We start from the raw sequence: 23599 nt of genomic DNA, 5'->3' as shown, positions 1-23599 counted from the left end.
GTGTCTCTTTGGAATTCGCTGGTCACGTTACAACACGACCCCGGCATTGGCTGGCTCTGCCCAAGGGAGCCACACTCAGAATACACGCAGACACATACACACACACACACACACACACACACACGACCCTTCGAAGGAGCAAACACATGCCACAGGCTTAGGGCAGGACACAAACTTTTCTTCCAAGAACCCAAGTTCTCCAGGAGTAAAACAAAACAAAACAACAACAACAAAAAAACAGACGCACCTGACCCACAAGCGGGTTCAAGGCGGAAACGACCTATGCCACGCAGCCACAGTGTAGACGTCACACGTATCTCCGCCTCTTCCGGGAAGGGGCGGGAGCTCGCGAGGTTTTGTTACGCAGGCGCATTTGCGCGCGGAAGGTGGAGCTGGAAGCTGCCTGGGGGTTTTAGGAAGACAGCGGTGCCGCCATTTTGAAGGTTTTTGTTGCAGCGGCTGGGGAGGTGAGACGGCACTTTGGCTTCATTTCTCGGCCAGGGTGTCCTTTGCTTTTGCAGAGGTAAGGTTTTGGGTGGGTTGTGCTTGGCTGGGCTGCTTTCCACTCCTTTTAGGTATCGCAGTGAGTTGTCGGATAAACGACCTGGTTTGGGGCTTCGGCGATTGGGATGCCGTCGGGACATATAGCTCCGTGCTCTGTGAGTGGCCTTTCAAACTTAAAAGGTGCGCAGGTGTATGGTAGAGTTCAAGTCCTGCGGCGGGAGGCCCGGCTCTGCCGCTTCTTCTTTCCGGATAGCCCTGGCCGCTCGCCGCCGGCTCGGGAAACTCGGAACGGTCCCGCCCCCCCCCCCGGAGAGAGAAGACAGAAATTGAGGGGCCCTCGGACATCAGCCCCCCTGGTGCCTGGTCTCGGCCGATAGTAGCTTCTGGGGGTGATTCCAGAGTCAAACATGGTTCCCGTGTTAGTGTGCCAGCGGCGGTGGGGGCTGGGCGTCCTAGGGACTGGAGTCTGAGTTTATGCGGAGATTTGAGCTGGTGTCTGTGAGGGCTGGAAACAGGGACAGGTACGTCCTTCGTGCGACAGTTTTACTCCAAGGTGGAACACGGCGTTGTTGCAGCAGATCTGCATTTCTGACACTTTTGCATCGTATTTTTCTTGATTGGCCATCGATATGCATATCCGATCCTTAGGAAAAAGCTCTCCGAACCGTCTGGCTTTAAAACTGTCTTTGTACTGTCGTGCTCCACACACGCACACCCATAGGCTTTTTGTTGCCTGTAAATGCAATCCTCGCGGAGCTCTAACCTTTTTAGATAAGTTCAGGCCATGTACAGAACATAAAATTGTCAGGTATTATATAGGGTGTTATAGGGCAGTAAAGAATCTTATTTTTGAGCCCTGGCAGAATCGCTCTGTTAGTAGAGCGCCCTCTCGCTGCACCAAGGTTGCGGTTAGGCCCCCGGTCAGGGCACACACAAAAATCAACCAATGAATGCATGCATTGATGGCACAACAAATCACTTTCTCTCTCCCCTCCTCCACTTCCCTCCTACCTCCTCACTCCTCCCTCCTTCTCTTCTCTCTAAAAATAAAATTGAATGTAGGTCAAATTTCTAATACGAATATATACAGGTGTGGGCAAACGTAGGTTTACAGTTGGGAGTAAGGGAAAGTTTATTCTTGTATTATTTATTAATTACTGTATTTCCCATATGAACAACTGTACACCTATTTTTGCCCCACCCTGAGCATATGGATCCATTATATTTGGTGTGTTTGTTGTTTTTTTAAGATATTATGTGATTTTAGCACTTAGGATTCTTTATTGATTAGAGATAGTTTAATTCCAGATAGTTTTTCTTTTTTGTGTACTGAGAGGAGCCTTATCCATAGAATGGGTTCAGGAGTCTGCTTCCAGAGAAAGTATTTCTGAACGTTAATGGAAAGTAGGGGGAAGACTTCCTAACAACTAAATTAAATTTAAGGTAGTTAACTTGCTTTAGAAAGTAAAAATGTTTGGCTCTCTTAAGATGCATATTTGAATTTTATATTTGCATATTGATGATTTGGGTTATTTGAGAAATTTGCCTTGTTAGAGGTGAGCTCTTTTTGGTAGACTGCCAAAATTACCACAGACATAGGTTTTGGAACAACTGCATAATAATGGCTGGTGATAATACTCTGTTATTAGATGTTACAATTTTGTTTGATGTTATTTAAAAGAGCTTAAGCTATTTTAAAGAGTTTCTGATGTGGTTAAAATACAGTTTTGGTAATTGAAGGGTCAAAAGAATTCCACTAGAAATGTTTTTATGGCTTTTCTGATGGCCTATTTTCTCAAGTTAATTTGTATTGTCATTTGTTTTAGTTTCCCTTATTGAAAGAGTGCTCATTTATTAATTTCTAGTGACAAGGTTTTAGAATTTTTGTTTGATTCTGACCAATGCCTTCTCCTCCCTTTTTAAAGCAAGCTACGTTATCAAATGTTTGATGGGCATAGAATTAGATTCAGCAAAAGAAGTGAGTTAAAAAGATCTGATGGCAATCAGGCTCTGATGGCATGATACATACATTTTCTTATGGAATACCTCCCAGGACCATTGAAGCTGCCCTCACTTTCAGAGTCTTTCTAATCCCTCTGAAATCACATTTTTTACTTGATTTTGTTTACTTGATACTAAGTCATTTAGGAAAGCTGAAGGAAGTAAACTGAGCTGATTTTGCTTCATTTTACCTCTTTTCAGCTCCATGCTGAGTTGTAAGACTTGCCCTGTTTGGCACAGTTTAGCCATCGCTGTTAAAACCTAACTGCTTTGAAAAGAATTAAGATGGAGAGAGACAGATAGGGATTACATTGTTTGAACGCAGATACTGAGTTTGGAAGGAACCTGTGCATTAGAGGTTTTAGATGGCATCAGGAATTGGTGCCCATTTTCATCTGATTTCACAGAGACCATGTGCATCTTCATAGATTGGTTTCTTCTTCAGTGTCACTCCAGATCTACAACAAATATGTTTTAAATTTAAGACTAACTGGACCCCGGCCTGTTGGGTCAGTGGTAGAACTTTCAGCTCGGCATGTGGAAATCCTGGGTTTGATTCTGGATCAAGGCACACAGGAGAAGCTACCATTCCCCTCACTCCACCCCTTTGCCTAGGATGGCAAAAGTAGCTCAGTTGCCGAGCAACAGAGCAGTAGCCTCGGATGGGCAGAGCATCCTCCCTAAGGGACTTGCAGAGTGGATCTGATCCTAGCTCATGCAGGAGCCTGTTTCTGACGCCCTGCCTCTCCTCTCACTTAAAAAAACAAAACAAAACTGCAGGATATCCTGACAAAAAGCTTGTTAGACAAAAGAGATTGTAAAACAAACTTTCTGTTGCTTTTCAGTTTCTCTGTTGAATACTTTGTTTTGTTTGACTCCTTTCTTTTCAAAGCTTAGAGTCATTTTAAGATTTAGAGAAAGGAACTCTCACATATTTGAGAAAAAGAAACTTCATTAATGGCTCTCTCTCTCTCTCTCTCTCTATATATATATATATATATATATATATATTTTTTTTTTTTATTTTTTTTTTGTATCTTTCCAAAGCTGGAAACGGGGAGGCAGTCAGACAGACTCCCGCATGCACCCGACCGGGATCCACCCGGCACGCCCACCAGGGGGCGATGCTCTGCCCATCCCCAGCGTTGCTCTGTTGGGACCAGAGCCATTCTAGCGCCTGAGGCAAAGGCCACGGAGCCATCCCCAGCACCCGGGCCATCTTTACTCCAATGGAGCCTTGACTGCAGGAGGGGAAGAGAGACAGAGAGGAAGGAGAGGGGGAGGGATGGAGAAGCAGATGGGCGCTTCTCCTGTGTGCCCTGGCTGGGAATCAAACCCAGGACTTCCACACGCCAGGCCGACGCTCTACCACTGAGCCAACTGGCTAGGCCAAGTCTTTATATTTTTTAATAATTATCTATATTGGCCTGACCTGTGGTGGCGCAGTGGATAAAGCGTCGACCTGGAAATGCTGGGGTCACCGGTTCAAAACCCTGGGCTTGCCTGGTCAAGGCACATATGGGAGTTGATGCTTCCAACTCCTCCCCCCTTCTCTCTCTCTCTCTCTCTCTCTCTCTCTCTCTCTGTCTCTCCCTCTCCTCTCTAAAATGAATAAATAAAAAATAAATTAAAAAAAATTATCTATATTTTGTATCTGTGTTTCTGACTTCAGCTATTTGTAGTACAGTATTTTGCCAAATCTGGGTGACATTTGTGATAGTGTTTCTCTTTAGTTCACACTTTAAAGCTAACGTTTTTAAATGAAATTGTATCAATAACTTAAATTAGGAGATTGGTAATAATTTACCATAAAAACAAGGTAATGATACAAATAAAACCAAAAAAAGTAATTTCTGGGTAGATATTGTTGACGGCTCTAAATCTGAACCTTGGCTCTTTTTGTAATTTTTTAAATGTTATTTAGCAAGTATTAGTTAAAGGTAAGCACCAAGCTGAGAATTTATCCAAAATAATTGAAAGAAAATATATAGTCTCAGTGTTATTCATCATTTAGTCCTAGATCTGACACTTAAATTCATCAGATATAACCAGTGGAATAGTGCCTCATGCCTTAGAAAATATTGCCTACAAAAAACCTGTATGACCCCATGTTCGGAGTGTTTATATTTAAATAATATTAATGTATAATATTATAGTTGCTAAACCTAACTACCTATAACCTCCACAACTCACTTTTTGTTTCCGTTAACAGATGCGACATTCCAAAAGAACTCACTGTCCTCATTGGGATGGTAGAGAAAGCTGGGGACATGAAAGCTATAGTGGAAACCACAAACGGAAGAGGACATCCCACAGTAGTACGCAAGAGAACAGACATTGTAAACCACATGACCAGTTTAAAGAATCTGATTGGTAAATTGAACTAGTAGCATTTTAACACTAATAGTTTTAATGCTTTATTATTAGTTTATAGTTTTCATCTCTCAAATTATCTTATAATTCAGTCAATAAATATTTAGAAAATAAATATTTAGAAAAGAATGCCTTTTCTAGGCTAGATACTTTATTAGTTCTGAGGCTACAGTGTGAATAAAACTTAATTCCTACCCTTATATCTGCGTATTTCTCTCAGAATGGTAGGAACAGTTAAGTCCTGGCTGCCAGTAATGTGGGGAGATGAGACACAGAAAGTTAATGGTGATGATAGGACACTTGTCAGTGCCTTAAACTTGGGCATAGGAGGGAGATATGTATGTTAGCATTCTCCATTGGTATTCCATGAATGAGAGATAATGAGGGGGAGGAAGAATATAACTTCAGATGAGACAAACAGCATGTACTGTTTGGGCATGTTAAAGTACATTGGGGGTTGTTAATCACTTACACTATGTTCTATAGGTTATTTTTGTAGGAAAGAGCAGTGGATATATTTGGGGTGTCACAGGTAGTAGCCAATAATTTAAGATAAGGCCTCAATAAAAGTTTTCAATAGCATGTGTTGTTTCATTGTATTTTTACTGGTATAAAATTTGGAGATAATATTTTCATATAAACTTAAAGGAATTTCAAAGTTCTAAAATGCTTAAAGTCTAGGTGAGTAGAGTTTCTTTCATCCTGTCTTCCATTAATTTTCTTTTCTCATTTGTTTTGTTGGTCCTGTTTTCTCCTTGTTTTGTGCAGATGTTCCATTGGGACTGTTTACCAGATTGCTTTCTAAATTAGCCAGCTGGGGTTACTTTATAAAACAGTATGTAATTTTTTTCCTTCTCCATCCTAGAACAGACTTGTTCTGTAGAACAGTAAGCTTGTCCGCAGTCAGCATAGTTTGATCATTCTTCATCACACACTGTTACCCTGTTATTTGGGAGGAAGTGGGTGGGTTTATGACAATTTCAGTGACCTAAGCTAATTAATGTACTATAGAAAAACATACCCTATTATTTATAAATACAAAATACTCTATAAGGCTTAACATGATAATACTAATCACTTGGGTTTACTGTACATTGTATATATGGAAAGGAACTGATCAAAGTGATGAACAGTTTGTTCCTGTTCATCATTAACTACATAAACACGATACTAAGTCCAGTTGGCCACTAGGCCAATAGCTATTTCTTGGAGATTGGCACTGGGAATGTCTGGTGGTGATTGCTCTCCATAATCTTCTGATCAGTATAGGGAAATTTTAATAGTCTTTTTGAAGATGAAGACTAAAGAATTTTTATAAAATCATTAAATTCTGAAGAGTATAAAGAGGGTAACTTTGGTAGGATGTTAGTCTCCCATTGTTTGGATATAAATTAATTCTAATAATTTGTTCTTGAAGTATCTTTATACACAAATCTTAGCCTCTGATTATTTTCTGAAGATAGTTCGTAAGAAGGGACATTTTCAAGTTAAAGAGTATGAACTTGCTACATATTAATGTCTTTTTCTAGAAAGTTTGTACCAAGTTATACTCTGATAGCATGCTCCTTGTCCTCACCACTCTTGGCAATTTTGAAATGCCAAAAGTGGAGGTCTGTTTAAATTTTTTAATTTCTAGTGAATTTGTACACTTAACCACTTGACCATTATTTTTTGTGTTAGCCTATTTTTCCTATTAAACTGCATTTTTCTTATTGACTTAGGAAAACTTTTATTGTATATCAATTATTTTACCTTTTTTATATATTGCAAAGGGTCTTTTCTTTCTGATCTGTCTTTTGGCAGTAGTCTGTGGATTGGTGTCCCTCCTTATAGGTTTAAATCAATCAGTATGCCAGTATCAGGAAGATGGATGTGACTATAAATAACACCTTTAAATATTGTGGTGAAAATCCTTAAATGTTTTCCTCATATAAGTATCAAGTATTAAATCAATGATTCTTAAACTTCAATGTGATTAAAATCACCTTGGAGATATGTTTAAAATGTATGTTGCAAGATTTAGAATGAGTCTGAAGGCCCAGCGATCTTCATTTTAAAAATAATTCCATATTTTGACATTGCTGATAAACAGACTACCCTTTGAAAAAAACTATTTTAAAGTCCTTAGGCTGGCGTGTGAGATTTTAGATGGTCTGTTCCCAGTTTATATATTTGCCTATCTACGCCTATGTGAAAATTGTCCTTGCTGTAATTGTCTACTTACTATTTCCAGAGTAACAATGCATAGACCAACCCATCTCTAAGTCATTGTGGCTAAAAGTGGTCTATGAATATAAAATGGTAATATGCTATTCTCCCATGGCATTTCTACTTTCCTCTTTGTCCAAACCCAGACTTCCCTTTAAGATGCCACTCTCGCCTGACCTGTGGTGGCGCAGTGGATAAAGCGTTAACCTGGAAACACTGAGGTTGCCGGTTCAAAACCCTGGGCTTGCCTGGTCAAGGCGCATATGGGAGTTGATGCTTCCTGCTCCTCCCCTCTTCTCTCTCTCTCTCTCTCCTCTCTATAATGAATAAATAAAATCTAAAAAAAAAAAAAAATCTAAAAAAAAGAAAAAAAGAATACTTTAAAAAAAAAAAAAAAAAGATGCCACTCTCTCCTTTTTATGAAGTCTTTCCTGACCATTTTCAGAAAGTTTTAGTGCTTGCAGCATTCATGCAGCCTTTCAGCATTTCTTGCATCGTTGAGCTTTATTTTTATGTGAGGAATCTCAAACTATTCATTATTTTCTGGCAGAGATTTTGCCACATATGTATATAGTATCTTCTATAGGACCTTTGTTCAAATAAAAACATGTCTGTAGCCTCATTAATCTTGGCTGTTTGTAAAGAATGCAGTGAAAATTTCACTAGACATGTAGTATATATTTTTAGAAATTATATCTTTTCATCCTGTTCACTCTGTCCATAGCCTTTATAATTCTTTAATTTGTATGCTCTCTAAGCCTTGGTTGTTACAGATTGAAGAGGCCCTCGTCTTTTTAGTTTTTCTTCATGGTATTACTTCACCTCATGTTTGTTACTCTATAGATTGTTTATGGATTATCAGCAGCTCTAATTTCATACATTATTCTAGTTAAAGATTTTTCATTTTTTTTTCTGTTAGAAAGAGTTTGGACTTTTATGGGAAGAGTTTAAAAGTATGGTAATTTCTGGTTTTATCTCTCTGAGAGGTCCAAACCAACTGATCAGACCCCTGAGCTAGACTCACAGTCTTACTGCAATATCCCAAGTTGTTTCTCCAGTGGGTAGAACTTAAGACTGACAGTGGGGAAAGAGGGGACAAGGGGTTTCTGCATCTCTGCAGCTTGTATTTGATGCCGGTTCTGTGGAGTAGCAGTTTTAGAGATGCTTCTCTTTATTTCTGCCTCAAGCAGCCCCCTGGGAAAAGGATGACAGCTTATACTGGGAAAGAGAGGGATTGGTGAGGGCATCTGTCAACATCTGTCACTCCATTGCTTGTCAGGATATTTTAGCCGATTTGTCTGACTGGGCAGGTGTCCCCTCTCTCCCTCAGCTCCATGTGCATCCCTCTTGAAGCTTCGCACTCTGTTGAAGAGGACACTCAACCCAGGTAGAGAGGGGATGGGCAACTGGGCCAGTTGAATTTGTCCTTTTCTTTCCATCTATCTGATCAAGGCTGCTTAACTGGGATACATTGACTTCCTGAAGTCTATGATCTCTGAAATTCCTTACCAAGTTTCGTTTATATGTTCATGCATTTCTTGGTGAAATAGGGTCCTTATCTTTCATCAGATTTTCAAAGGGAACTGTAGATTCAGAACGTAACCGCCATGGTACTAAATGATGCTGTTTTCTGTGTAGATAGAATTTTTGTGTATTTTGCAACAAACGGGCATAACAGGAAATTAGAAATGCAAAGGAAAGTAGGGTGGTGGGTCTCCTGTAATCCTAGGCAGGCAATTATAAGATCCCTTTCTCAGGTAAGAGGGACATATTTTAGATGTCTCTGGCACATGAAGGCAACCTTCAGAAGCTATTTTTGTTTTTCAAAAGAACAGGAAGCTAGAAATACAAAGAAGAGAGGAGATGGGATAGGTGATCTGTGTAATAAAATTGTCCATCTAATCAGAGTTAGACTTTGTTCTACAACCCTTGTAAATCACTTTCCTTCTAGGGATCTGAATCATTTGTAAAATGAAAGGGCTGAAGCCTGACCAGGCTGTGGCATCTTGGATAGAGCGTCAGACTGGGATGCGGAGGACCCAGGTTTGAGACCCTGAGGTCGCCAGCTTGAGCACAGGCTCATCTGGCTTGAGCAAAAAGCTCACCAGCTTGGACCCAAGGTTGCTGGCTCGAGCAAGTGGTTACTCGGTCTGCTGAAGGCCCCCAGTCAAGGCACAAATGAGAAAGCAATCAATGAACAACTAAGATGTCGCAATGAAAAACTGATGATTGATGCTTCTCATCTCTCTCTGTTCTTGTCTGTCTGTCCCTATCTGTACCTCTCTCTGTCCCTTTAAAAAAAGAAATAAAAGAAAAAAACTTTAAAACAAAAAGGAAAGGGCTGAAGTAACTTGAGTACACCACCTTTTAAGAAAGAATTATCTGTGCCAGAGATAGCTAAGAATCACGTTAAAAGAAAGGGATCTGTTTGCCTGCCTCCAGCTGTATGCCTCTGTGAGAAAAAAGCTTAGCTGCCGGTGCATATATCATATTTGAATTTTTGGTTTTAACTTTCTGCAGACGGCAAAAGGACACTTAAGTAAACACTGAACATAACGCAATGATTTGGCTTAAGCTTTGTTCCTTGATGTGAGGTGCTTGACAGTAGTCTGTATAATAGAAATATGAACCTGTTTATTGGTTAAAGTAAAATTACTTAAGTTTTATAATGAAGATAAATTCTCATACATCAGCTTGAATTTTTTCTTTTATTGAGTTAGCCATTTAAACTGGGAATTCTTAAGAAAATGTTTTGTAGGAACCGCATTACTCTAGAATGAAGAGAATAATTTGAAATCTTTTAATGTGTTTGCAGTCATTATTTAGAAGCAAGGTCCTTGAATGAGAGAGATTATCGGGACAGGAGATACATTGATGAATACAGAAATGACTACTGCGAAAGATACATTCCTAGGCATTATCACAGAGATGCTGAAAGCAGTTACAGAATCCACTGCAGTAAATCTTCAGTCCAAAGCAGGAGAAGCAGTTCTAAAAGGAAGCATTATAGACACTGTTCAAGTCATCAGTCACATTCGGTATGAGTGATTTTGTATTTATTTGGGGTGGATACTTACTTGTGTGTAAAGCTCTTAATGAGCCAGTAAGTTTGGAAAACTTATATAATACTATTTGTGTATATTGTTTTTATGTTTGAGTTCTTAAAGGAAACTTCCAAATTCTCATAGCTAATCTGTATTTATTAGCTAGTCCTCATTTACCCACATTTACTCATTTTCCATAGACACGTCATGAGTCTTGATTTTAACATCAAAAATATTCTATTTTTGTTTTATAGTGTAATGTTATGAAATAATGAACCCCCATCTTTCATTTTGAACATTGTACTTTAAAAGAAACTCCTGATGCTTGAAAACAAATATAGAAAGTTGCACTGGTGGATACTTAAAATATTGTCTATATTGCATAGTCCCTTAGCACAGTGCATTTTTGTCTGCAACTAGTTCCACTGAAGCTCTGAAAATGAGTACTGAATGGGAAATGCATTTTTTTAAAAAACCTGCCCCCCCCTTTTTTACAGTCAGACCTGTTTGACCAGTAAACTTTGAAATAGTGTTTTCCTCTCGTAAGTTTTCTTCAGTAAAACTAGCTTTGATGAGAATAAAATTGAAATTAACTAGCCATTATTTTTTCCTTTTATTTTAATCACATATATTTTTAAATATTACTAGATAAATAATTTCAGCTAATCTTGGACATTTTAAAACATTTTTCTGACAAACTAGACATCTCTACTCACAGCATTTGCTATTTTATAAGAGATTACTAGAACATGACATTGCATTCTTTAATTTCAGACTTCAATTTAAATCAATATTTTAAAGAGACAATTGTGTTGTTTTTTTCTATTGCCACTTTAAGTATCTTATCTGAAAATCTGTTCCTTGCCATGTTTTTCTTCTGTAACATAAACTGTGCCCTGTGAATTTCTGGGGACTGAATTTGAAATTGCTCCTGCCAACTGTTCGTGGCCTGGTGCTTATCTGAATGCCTGAATATCTCCCCGCTGAATGAATTGCGTATTCTGCCCTGAATTCACTCTGATATATTGATTGGCTGGACGATCTTGGTGCTGCCCACTTGCCGTTCCAGAAGAGCCAACGAAGGAAAAGATCCAGGAGTATAGAGGATGATGAGGAGGGTCACCTGATCTGTCAAAGTGGAGACGTTCTAAGAGCAAGATGTATAGAATATTTTTCAACACTTTTTAAACTTTGCAGACAGAATAATCTTTTTAAGGAATAGTTTGTCAGCGGGGGGCTAAAGAACTCTTCATTGCTTTTTTTGTTTTATTTTGGGTTTTTTTGTGGGTTTATTGTTTTTTTTTGTATTTCTTCTTTTCTGTAGAATTTAAATATTTCTACTCTAAAGTTCCAAAATAATAAGTGGAATTTGAGATTAGATCAAGAAAGATAGCTCTATCTAATTGTCTTTGTAGCAGTTGAGAATAAAATAATTTGAGTGCTGAAACTTTAGTTATGCTTTGATAGAGATCATTTGAAAATATTCCACACTTAAGCATTCATTGTTTAAATAACTAGATAATTTGTACTCGGATACTTACACCTCTTTCCCTCCTCACTTTAGATGAAATTGTGGACACTTTGGGTGAAGGGGCCTTTGGCAAAGTCGTAGAATGCATTGATCATGGCATGTAAGTTGGTGGGGTTTTTTTTTGTTTGTATTGTTTTATTTTGTTTTAACATTCTGATATTTTTGGTAAGGAAGGATCCATAATGATGAAGTGATATACGTGGTAGTCATATATTTTCTTGGGAGGTGTAAATATTCAATATTTCTTGAACTATGTGCATGATTTACTTACCATGAGTATGTATTTTGATCAAGAATGCTTATACATTCTTTGAGATGGGGTTTATTGAAATTAAAGTAGGCATTGAGGTGAGAACTTAGGCCCTTAGCCTTATGTAGGAGATTCAGAGTATTTTGCTTTACCTTTGAATTGCAGAGATAGTGAAACACGTCTAATCTTGGTTCAAAAAACTTTATTCTTGAAGGATAGTATTTTCATGTTAAGATTCAACTTTTTAAACTAAAAAGGAATTATATTACCTACCAAACAAATTGTATTGAAACCTTTGTGATTTGACCCTCTCTGCCTCATTTAACATTTTCCTCCAGAACCTTTTCTGTGGTTTGCAACTTTTTGTTAATAAACCTCTTAAATCAATTTAGTGAAACTACATGTTTCTAAATTGAATCCTAAAATTTTTTATAAATTAGTTGGAAAGGATGTAATTTGCAGCTCACCATAAACATGGATGTTTTTTTGTTTTTTTTTTTTTTGTTTTTTTTTTCATTTTTCTGAAGCTGGAAACAGGGAGAGACAGTCAGACAGACTCCCGCATGCGCCCGACCGGGATCCACCCGGCACGCCCACCAGGGGCGACGCTCTGCCCATCAGGGGGCGATGCTCTGCCCATCCTGGGCGTCGCCATGTTGCGACCAGAGCCACTCTAGCGCCTGAGGCAGAGGCCACAGAGCCATCCCCAGCGCCCGGGCCATCTTTGCTCCAATGGAGCCTTGGCTGCAGGAGGGGAAGAGAGAGACAGAGAGGAAAGCGTGGCGGAGGGGTGGAGAAGCAAATGGGCGCTTCTCCTGTGTGCCCTGGCCGGGAATCGAACCCGGGTCCTCCGCACGCTAGGCCGACGCTCTACCGCTGAGCCAACCAGCCAGGGCTTGGATGTTTTTGAATAAAACAAAAAGCAAACCTCTCTTTAGATGTCTTTAAGGAAATCTAAATGCTGTAACAACTTGATACCGTCATCCAGAACATCCTCTTCTTTAGTGCTTGGAAATGTTTTATCTTTGAACTACTTTCCTTCCACTTTACATGCAGAACATTCTAAATATTTTTTAATAACATCCTGTCTTTGCAACTAAAATGTGGACATAAATTGAAGTTTTAAAATATTTTGAAATATGTTCAGACTTACAGAAAAGTAGATAAAGAATTTCCCATATATGCTTCAACCACAGTCCCCAAATGTTAACATTTTACAATATTTCTTTTATTCTTTATACATGTTATATTTTCTAGTTTTACCAGCTAATCTATAGACCTTACATTTTACCATTTGTCCTATTAATGTCCTTTTAAAATTTCTTGAAATTTCAAGATCCTGGATATCCAATCAGTAGTATTTAACCGATCAGGTGCAGATTATAAATTTTGATACTTAGACCTAAAACATGAAATTTAATTGGAAATTTATCTTCTGTGATGGTTGGGGCTTTTAAAAAATGAGTACTTATGTGTATCCATAGAGAAATATATGTTTTAGTATTTATATTTTAGCATACAGTTTTTATTGTTTTTATAGTTAGTCATACATTAGATGTATGTTTTGTCATACCACTAATGTTTGACACATGCTACTTATTTTATAAGTTAGAAGTTTTGGGGGAGGGGGAGGGGCACAAAGAAAACAAGATAGAAGGTGACAGAGGACAATCTGACTTTGGGTAATGGGTATGCAACATAATTGAACGACAAGATAACCTGGACTTGTTATCTTTGAATATATGTATCCTGATTTATCGATGTCACCCCATTAAAAAAATAAAATTATTATAAAAAAAAAATAAGTTAGAAGTTTTGTCACAGCTACTTATTTTATAAGTTCTTTCTAAGTTGAGATAATATGCCAAATGTGGGGATATATCAAAATAAACTTTAACCCTGGCCGGTTGGCTCAGCGGTAGAGCGTCGGCCTAGCGTGCGGAGGACCCGGGTTCGATTCCCGGCCAGGGCACACAGGAGAAGCGCCCATTTGCTTCTCCACCCCTCCGCCGCGCTTTCCTCTCTGTCTCTCTCTTCCCCTCCCGCAGCCGAGGCTCCATTGGAGCAAAGATGGCCCGGGCGCTGGGGATGGCTCCTTAGCCTCTGCCCCAGGCGCTAGAGTGGCTCTGGTCTCAATATGGCGACACCCAGGATGGGCAGAGCATCGCCCCCTGGAGGGCAGAGCGTTGCCCCATGGTGGGCGTGCCGGGTGGATCCCGGTTGGGCGCATGCGGGAGTCTGTCTGACTGTCTTTCCCTGTTTCCAGCTTCAGAAAAATGCAAAAAAAAAAAAAAAAAAAAAAAACCTTTAATAACTTATCAGCTCATAAACTTCATTGGGGCTTTGTTGAAAGAAATGAATTGGAAACCACTAGACATGGGGAAAGGTTTGTTTGCACCTAACCACTAGAAATATTTGCCTCAGAGGTGTTCTGTAGGGCAATAGTTTTCAACTGCCGGTCTGCCAGAAATTTCATGCCAATCTGCTGAAGAGTTAATTAACCACACAGATGTGTAAAGATTATAGAGTCTGTCATCATTGGGTCTGTAATCTTCATACAGTATCGGGGGTTAACTCCCACGTCGGCATGAAATTTTTGGTGGATCAGCAGTTGAAAAAAAAATGGTCTAGGACACACATATTGATCTAATTATGGGCGTGTGAGGCTTTCCTTTCTCTTGTAAAGTGGTAGAGCCAAAATGAAAAAAGAGGCTTGAATTCTGGCTTATCTTCTGGATGGTCAGGTTTAGAAAAGAAGACAAAGGGAGGTTAAAGATTTGGACTCCCATTTCCTCACATCACTCCTGGCTCTGTACCTCTTAGGAAGTGTTACAGGGGCCCCAGTCTGATGCTCCCTGCTCTCTTCTACAGATCTTTCTGCCTGTTTCCATCATGAACATTTAAGCGTTTTCTTGACTTAATGGTTTATGGATGGTGTCTCCTTTGCCCCAATGTTCCCTTTTCCTCCCACTTCTGACAAACTGATGGCTGTCTTTCAGGGCTCAGTCGTGTTCACCTTCTCTCTAAAGAAGGCTGAGCTCCTTTAACCCCCAGTGGTTTGGCTCTCCCTTCTCTACTCCATAGGACCTGATCCCAAGCCCTCTGACCTTATGATAAGCGCACGCATGTCTTTCTGTTGGACTATTAATTAGGTACATAGAGACAAGTCCTGTCTTTCCATCACTTACAGAGTGGGTCTGTCCTGGTGAAGGAGCAAATGCTTTCAGCAGTAGCGTATTCTATTTGAGGTTTATATTTTTAACTTTATAACTTCTATATAAAATATAGGTAAATTTAAAATTCTGGAAAATTAAAAGTCATAAGTATGAAGGGGAATCATTACTCCACATAAAGTAAAGTGTATTTTGTCAAAATGTTTTAAAAGGATATTATGTGAAATCTGGTATAAATTTTAGAAAAATAACAGAATAATTGATAATTATGCTTTTGAAGCAGCATGTCTTCATCCTGCTTGTGGATATTTACAATTTTCATCTTAATTTTCTTTTCAAGGGATGGCATGCACGTAGCAGTGAAAATCGTAAAAAATGTAGGTCGATACCGTGAAGCTGCTCGTTCAGAAATCCAAGTATTGGAGCATTTAAATTCTACTGACCCCAATAGTGACTTGTAAGCATAAATTTTAATTATGATCCATCATGTTATATGAAATAATCAGAATTCTGTGAACTGAATTGTTTTTATTTTATCTATTTTAGCCGATGTGTCCAGATGCTAGAATGGTTTGATCACCATGGTCATGTTTGTATTGTATTTGAATTGCTTGGACTTAGTACCTATGATTTCATTAAAGAAAATAGTTTCCTGCCGTTTCAGATTGACCACATCAGGCAGATGGCATATCAGATCTGCCAGTCAATAAACTGTAAGTATACTTGATAAATCTGTAAACTTTAGAATATTAAAGTTTTTGTTATACAAGCAGCATATAAAAACATGGTCACTGAAAATACATGTTGTGAAGATGAAACCACTTTTGACCCTTGCATCCACTACTAACTCTTCCTTCCCCACAGTGGAAATGAAATTTGTAAGTGAAACCAATAATGTGTTTTTGTTCTCTTGTAGTTTTGCATCATAATAAGTTAACCCATACAGATCTGAAGCCTGAAAATATTTTATTTGTGAAGTCTGACTATGTAGTCAAATACAACTCTAAAATGGTAAGTTAGATAGCTTGTTTTAATTTTGATGGGTCTTTAAAATTAATTTTGCTTGGGGATCATTGGATAAGGAATTTCACTTCTGGTACTTAACCCAAAAAAGATAATCTTTCTTTGCCTTTCTCATGGGCTTATGTTGAAAATCCAAAAAGATAATTCACTTTCAAGCCTTTTGGATAGTGTTGTAAAAGATTTCAGTCTTTATTGATCTTCATGTTTACTCAACTGTATCTCTCTAGAAACGTGATGAACGTACACTGAAAAATACAGATATCAAAGTTGTTGACTTTGGAAGTGCAACATATGATGATGAACATCACAGTACTTTGGTATCTACACGACATTACAGAGCTCCAGAGGTCATTTTGGGTCAGTAGACACCAGACTTCTTAATACTATAATTAAAGAAGAGCTTCTTGTTTTCTACAGCCTTGTCCAGGGAGGGTGATTTTCTTAACAGTGCACAGAAAATGCTTTGCTATTTTCATAAAAAAAAGTCTGGACATTACTGTAAATATTTTTCAGTGGGAAAAATACAATACCATCTGTAGGGATACTTCAGGTGATGGTTATTTTTGAACAAGTTAATCTTACGAGATCATAAGAACAAGCCGTATTGGCTAAGTACATCACAGCACGGTGATTTTTGCAGTGATTATCTACTTTTGTGTCATCACTGAAGCATGATACTGGTAAAAATCCTAAAGGTTTGGTTAGCAGACATCTAAGTACAGGGTGGGTGGAGGTCAAGAGGGAAAAAAGAAAGGCTAGCCTAAGGGAGAGCTTTAGATAACTCTTGACAAGAGAAAGACTAGAGAAAAAAATGAGTTCAGGTACAGAGTTCAGAGTTTAGAAATAACAGGGAACTCAGTAAAGGAGCATGTATCAGAATTTAAAAGTTAGGGACCAGGTCATGTTGATAGAACTGGGAAGTCCAGGATGGCTCTGGAGGCTTAGAGACAGTGGGAAGTTCAGATTAGGTGGTGTGAGGAGGTAGCTAAATGGAATAGGCCTGTTACTTGGCAGAAGGAAGGGCCAGCTGAGAAAGTATGGGAAAACAGTTTATGGCATCAGTTGTTTCCAGTTTTTACCTTTTTTGGTCCAACAGGACTTGGTAGTTGAAAACTAATGATTTTATCTACATAGAAGTTTGGTAAAGGGATAAGGAAATCAAGACTATTACGTAGAACTTTCCACAGTGATGGAACTGTTCTAGATCTACACTGTCCAGTCTGGTAGCCATTAGCGGCATGTGGACTACTGTGGACTGGGAGCATTGCTCATGTGACTGAGGAATAGAATTTTAAATTTTATATGAATTTAAATTTTAGATTTAAATAGCTATGTGGCTAGTAGCTACCATATTGGACAGCACAGATTTAGAGCTTCTCTTTGAAATGGTTCATAGGTTTCTGCTCAGTGTGGTATGAAAGGTGCTGTGGTGTTGCAGTGATTTACAGAGGACATTTATGGTTGAGGACTGAAGGCTACTGTGAGGTGAGGTTGAAGGAAAGGCACACGTATAGGCAGAGGTTGTGGACAGGGAGGAATTTTCAGAGCTTTAACAGATAACTTCCTTGGTTTAATTTTTGCACCATTTAATGTGGGCAGATACAACACAGAACAATTGACATTTTTTCTTTGTTATTGGTACATAAAACAGTGGTGTATCTTATGGTTGCCTCTCATTGAGTAAAGTGTGGTCGTTCTCAGTAATAATAAAGTTCCAGGTGTGGCCATGCAAGGGATAGTTGGTATAAATTCAAAATCATTGACCTTTACAAAAACACATCAGATTGGGAGAGGAGAACGGTCCTTTGTATGTTTATGGCATGTTAATCCTGAGGATTAAGGCAGAATTAGATAGGAAAGGAAGGTGTGTCAGGTGCTATAGTTGAGGTCGGTTAGTCTCATGTCTTGGGCCTTGATAATAAACAAATAAAATTGAGAGAGGTTGGTAAAGGAGAATGATGGAGAATTCCAAAGTCTGAGAAATGGACTCATCAAAATGGTGTGCTAAGGTTATAGCCACCATGGGGGAAAACTAGACTGGGAGATAGAAGTGCTGGAGAAGAAAATTTCTATCATGAGTCCAAGCTGTGTTATTTGGCCATGTTGTATGGCTACATAAGTAGAAACTGTGCTCCATTATCCAGCTGTTCAAACGATAAGCACTGCAAGGGTTAATAAAAGTGACTAAATCCTAGTCAGGACCCTTGAATGTGTTATTTCTTTACGTTTAAATTCAGTGATGTTACTAAAAGTGCTTGAAATGTCTTTTAAAGTAGGTTTTATTTATACCATATTGTTTACTAAATATTTGATCTTTAAAAGATTAAAATACCTGTATGGTTTATTCATTTCATCTCCTTTCCAATTGAGTATAGACTTAAGAAGGCTGGATTGGATATTTTATTTTTTCCAGAATAGTATTTCCCTTGAGAATTCTGAAGTAAAAAGCATATGTGATCATGCACAGGACAGCCTGAAGTACACACATATATAGGTCCTTTTCTGTAATGGCTCTGTAAGTCTACTTATAGGTGAAACTGCATATAATATTCATTGTGATTCTTATATAATTTATGTAAAACTACATTTCTTTCAATGGAAGAAGTAAACTTGGGCATCAAGCTTATGATAATTGATAAGGGCTTAATAATTCCATTCTGAGGATAATTATTATTCTATGTTTGATCTTAATAAATGTAAAATTTCCTGGAACAGCCATGAACTGATGTAACAGTACTCGTTGCATAAACAATTCAGACTATGGAACATCTCCACAAATTGGAAGTTACACTTGGGAAATATTTACTAGTCTCTCTCATTTTACATAAAATGTTCCCTCCCCTAGGATACATGCTATAACTTGATATAAGGATATAAAGCACTGAGAACATACTGCATGTTTGACATAAAACTTAAAATGTAGTTCCTGAATTTACTGTCTTTCTCCCAGATGAGCTATGTAAAGAGATGACTCACAGAGAAGGATTTAGAAAATTGGCAATTTATTGTTACATAAAAAAATGTTTGTTTTTGTTTTTAAATAGCTTTAGGTTGGTCTCAGCCTTGTGACGTTTGGAGCATAGGTTGCATTCTTATTGAATATTACCTTGGTTTCACAGTCTTTCAGGTATGTATTTAATAAATACGGTTCAGTTAAATTTTAAAGGCATGTAAAATTAGTCTTCCATATTGAAAAGTTACCACAGTGCCTTACGATTAAAACATATGCAGAATGGTTATCCTCTAAAACCATAGTTGAATGAAATACTCTTAGTGAATGGTCAGAGTTTTACATGTGATTGAGATTTTTAACACATGTTCATGTGCAATTTCTTTATAAATTTATATTAGCATTGCTATGGCCAGTTTAGTTCACTTCTGGTTATATTGACTATCCATTTGGCCATGAACAAGTCACTTCTTTTTATAAAAGAATTCAGGAACAATAAGTTGCATTTTATTCTAAGTATTAAGCATCCATGACACTCTAGGCTCTTAGTGTATAAAGGTGAAAAGACAACATTGCTACAAGGAAATCATACAAAAGATACCTCTGGGAAAACTTACAGTATAATGTGGTATTTGCTATGAGTCAGGGTAGAAAGTATAGTGGGAACCCAGGAAACATGAACAGTTAAATTCTCTTAGTGGGCGCTGTCCAGTTTACTCAGTGAATAGAGTGTTGGCCCAGTGTATGGAGGTCCTGGGTTTGATTTCACCCCCAAAATATTTCAACTAAGAAACTATCTTAAAATGTGGAGCTAGTATTTGCTATCTGGCCTTTTACAGAAGTTTGCCAATTTCTGCTCTAGGAGCATCCCATTTTAGCTGTGTGACATTTTTCTCTCTTCTGCTTTAGCCAGAGCTCTGTTACTATAGTTTAAGACCATGAACTTTGACTTGGGTTCATAGCTCAGCTTTCCTCGTTTATGAACTTTGTGACTTTGAGCTAGTATCTTCAGCTCTTTGAAACTCATGTTCTCTTATACCTAGCTCAGGATTGTTGTGAGAATTATTGGGACTATATTTTTATTGCCTAAGATTAGTAAGTGTTCATATATTGCCATTCATTGGCTAATGGAGGTTAATTTCGGTTACGTGACTGATTATATGAGGCAATATTTCTGGTAATTTTCCCCAGTTCCTCATTTAAACAGTGCGAGAAATATAAATACATAAGGGAACTGTTCAGTTTTTTACTTTAAACAAATATGTTTCTCCACAGTACAGAGCCTTACTGGTTCATCTTAGAAAGACTGTTAATTGGGTTTGCACTAGATAATACAACTCATTCAGTATTGTTTATGTTCGAAGTAGAGTGTAACGTATAATGTGTTAACTGTCTAATATAGTCCTTTTATGTCAGTACTATTTTCTTATGTTTTCCTTTATTTTGTACGTAGGGAGATGAAAAATGCTAATTTTTTTTTCTGCACTTTTCAGACTCATGATAGTAAAGAGCATCTGGCAATGATGGAACGGATATTAGGACCCATACCGACACACATGATTCAGAAAACACGGTATGCTATAAGAGTAAAGCCCTTGTGGAATACATGCAGTAGCTGATACTCAAACTACAGAAAACCCAACTTTGTTATTGCCTGTTCCAAGAACTGCATATTTTGAATTTTTTCATAAAGTAAAAGTTTTTTTTAAAAGTGCAGTATTTACCTGTGATCTAGTAAACAAAGTGGTGGTTTTTACACTGCAGTAAATCTTTGCATAATTGTTTTCCAAAGTTGATACAAAAACAATACACAGATTGGTAAAGAGAACTTGTCTTTGGAGTCATAGCAATCTAAGAGTACTGTTGCTAATTAGCTGTCCTTGGACAAGGCACTGTAGTGCAGTGGTTTTCAACCTTTTTACACTTGGAGATTGGTGAAAATAGAATTCTGGGGGCTGCTAAGGCAGAAATCACCCTGAGCATAAATTCAACTTAGGTCATTGAGTCTGCAAATTTCATACAGCATCAGGGTGGTTAACTCTTTTGTGGACTGGTCTATGGATTGGCATTTAAAAAACACTGCATAGTGGTTTTCAAATATAGCTGCACCTCAGAAGTCACAGGAAGTTGTTTAAAACATTTCCAGCCCCTGGGAAATTTCTCTAGGGACATAAGAATTTACAGGAATGGGTCCAGGGGCTTCTGTTTTAAAAGCTGACTTTCTCTTGCCCTGGCTGGTTGACTCAGTGGTAGAGCGTCAGCCTGGCGTGCGGGAGTCCTGGGTTCAATTTCTGGCCAGGGCACATAGGAGAAGCGCCCATCTGCTTCTCCACCCCTCCCCCTCTCCTTCCTCTCTGTCTCTCTCTTCCCCTCCCACAGCCAAGGCTCCATTGGAGCAAGGTTGGCCCGGGCGCTGAGGATGGCTCTGTGGCCTCTGCCTCAGGCACTAGAATGGCTTTGGGTGGATCCCGGTCGGGCGCATGCGGGAATCTGTCTGACTGCCTCCCCGTTTCCAGCTTCAGAAAAACACAAAAAGGGGGGGGGGAAAAGCTGGTTTTCTCTGTATGCAGGAATAAGGAAGATAGTCTATAAGCTATCTGATAATATAGTGATTGCTAAGATTTTTTTTTTAATTGTGTACATAGAGATGCTTATACTTCATCTCTCATAGTGGGGACAGAATAAACATGGATCTTTTGTTATTTTACTAATCCAGACTTCTTTTTCATGTAGGAAACACAAGTATTTTCACCATAACCAGCTAGATTGGGATGAACATAGTTCTGCTGGTAGATATGTTAGGAGACGCTGCAAACCATTAAAGGTAAGAGAAAAAAGATTTAAAGGTCTAAAAAAATGTTTCAACTACTTTTAAATATCTTTCTAAAATAAAAACTTTTCTCCTCAGGAATTTATGCTTTGTCATGATGAAGAACACGAGAAACTGTTTGACCTGGTTCGAAGAATGTTAGAATATGACCCAGTGAAAAGAATTACGTTAGATGAAGCATTGCAGCACCCTTTCTTTGACTTATTAAAAAAGAAATGAAATGGAAGTCAGTGATCTTATTGTATACTTCTCTAGAAGGAGGTTACTTTAAGACTATCAGTCAACTCTAAACATTCTAATATTTTTATAAACATTAAATTATTTTGTACAGTTAAGTGTAAATACTGTATGTTTTGTATCAATAGCATAATTATCTTCTAAGCAAGTATGATCTTGATAATGAATGAGATAACAAAAGTTAATTTTCCTTTTTGAGATTAACATTTTAAAAAACCTTTGAAATATCCTTTGTGTCCAGTGATAACTGTGATTGATCTGTCTATTGTACATGGAGGTTGACTCTTTAAAGGGATTTTTTTGAGTAAAAGGAAAACTTGACCACCTTATTCTTAATGAGTCGTCTTTATTTACCTCAAATTCAGAACTTGAAAAGTTTTTTCTGTAATTGTTGAACAAGTAGTATTAATAACTATGTAGACAGGTGTTGGAAATCAAAATCCATGGGAAATGTTTAATCTTGGCATTTTATTCAATTGTCAGTCTTGTGTTCTGTCTCCTCGGGTGATGTCAGTAGTAAATAGTAGCATTCATGGAGAGGTGTCCAGTTGGTCCATCGTGATGAGTTTTTAATAAAATCACACACACACTCTTTTAAAAGTCTAGGAAATCTGCTTGGAAAGACCTGTTTTCCCCGTAGCTATTTAGTGAGGGACAAACATAGAAACAGGAATTATTATGACTGAGTTTCTAGTTTTATTTTTCTTTTTTTCGGGGGGGGGGTATTTTTCTGAAGCTGGAAACGGGGAGAGACAGTCAGACAGACTCCTGCATGCGCCCGATCAGGATCCACCCGGCACGCCCACCAGGGGCAACGCTCTGCCCACCAGGGGACGATGCTCTGCCCCTCTGGGGCGTCACTCTGCCGCAACCAGAGCCACTCTAGTGCCTGGGGCAGAGGCCAAGGAGCCATCCCCAGCGCTCGGGCCATCTCTGCTCCAATGGAGCCTTGGCTGTGGGAGGGGAAGAGAGAGACAGAGAGGAAGGCGGGGGTGGGGGGTGGGGTGGAGAAGCAAATGGGCGCTTCTCCTATGTGCCCTGGCCGGGAATCGAATCCGGGTCCCCCGCATGCCAGGCGGACACTCTACCGCTGAGCCAACCGGCCAGGGCCTGAGTTTCTAGTTTTAAATGCCAGATCTTGAGTCTTGTAAATGTTTCACATCTGTTTCCTCAGCAAATGAAGTAAATAGTTAAACCTCAGCCTATGAGAATTAAGGTAATAACCCAATTTATGTTTGTGTTTATCTTTACTAGTGATTTTACTGAAAATCATTTTGGAAAGAAACAGATTTCTAGACCTTAATTAGTTGTTTAGCATGGTGAACTTTTTGTATTCCTAATGAGATTTTTTTACTGTTACTTGTTTTCACACTAAAACTACATGGTAAATGGTAAATGTTAGTTACTTTAGTAAAACAAAACTAAACTATTAATGTTGTTCATTCTGCCAGGTAGAAATATTTTTTTGTTACAGA

At 38.4% G+C, this 23599-nt stretch overlaps 1 protein-coding gene across 6 annotated transcripts; it reads left to right on the top strand.

Annotated features, from left to right (window-relative positions):
• Window positions 1–385: 385 nt before the first annotated feature.
• Window positions 386–22453, top strand: CLK4 (CDC like kinase 4). Of its 6 annotated transcripts, none has more exons than XM_066272389.1 (14): window positions 386–523; window positions 4718–4878; window positions 8417–8473; window positions 9902–10124; window positions 11203–11290; window positions 11695–11761; window positions 15425–15541; window positions 15631–15797; window positions 16001–16095; window positions 16335–16464; window positions 19152–19234; window positions 20551–20630; window positions 21791–21881; window positions 21966–22453. In XM_066272389.1, the coding sequence occupies exons 2-14, from the start codon at window positions 4718–4720 to the stop codon at window positions 22104–22106; spliced, it is 1500 nt and encodes a 499-aa protein (XP_066128486.1). In that variant the 5' UTR covers window positions 386–523; the 3' UTR covers window positions 22107–22453. The 6 variants fall into 6 exon arrangements, with proteins under 6 accessions (XP_066128486.1, XP_066128485.1, XP_066128487.1 ...); XM_066272388.1 differs by having other exon boundaries at window positions 11200–11290; XM_066272390.1 differs by lacking the exon at window positions 8417–8473 and adding an exon at window positions 5647–5713 and having other exon boundaries at window positions 9920–10124; window positions 11200–11290.
• Window positions 22454–23599: the final 1146 nt, after the last annotated feature.

This window comes from Saccopteryx bilineata, chromosome 4, assembly GCF_036850765.1.
Source record: "Saccopteryx bilineata isolate mSacBil1 chromosome 4, mSacBil1_pri_phased_curated, whole genome shotgun sequence".
NCBI classification, from domain to species: domain Eukaryota; kingdom Metazoa; phylum Chordata; class Mammalia; order Chiroptera; family Emballonuridae; genus Saccopteryx; species Saccopteryx bilineata.
The sequence above is the reverse complement of the archived record's forward strand: the minus strand, read 5'-3'. Positions and strand labels throughout refer to the sequence as shown.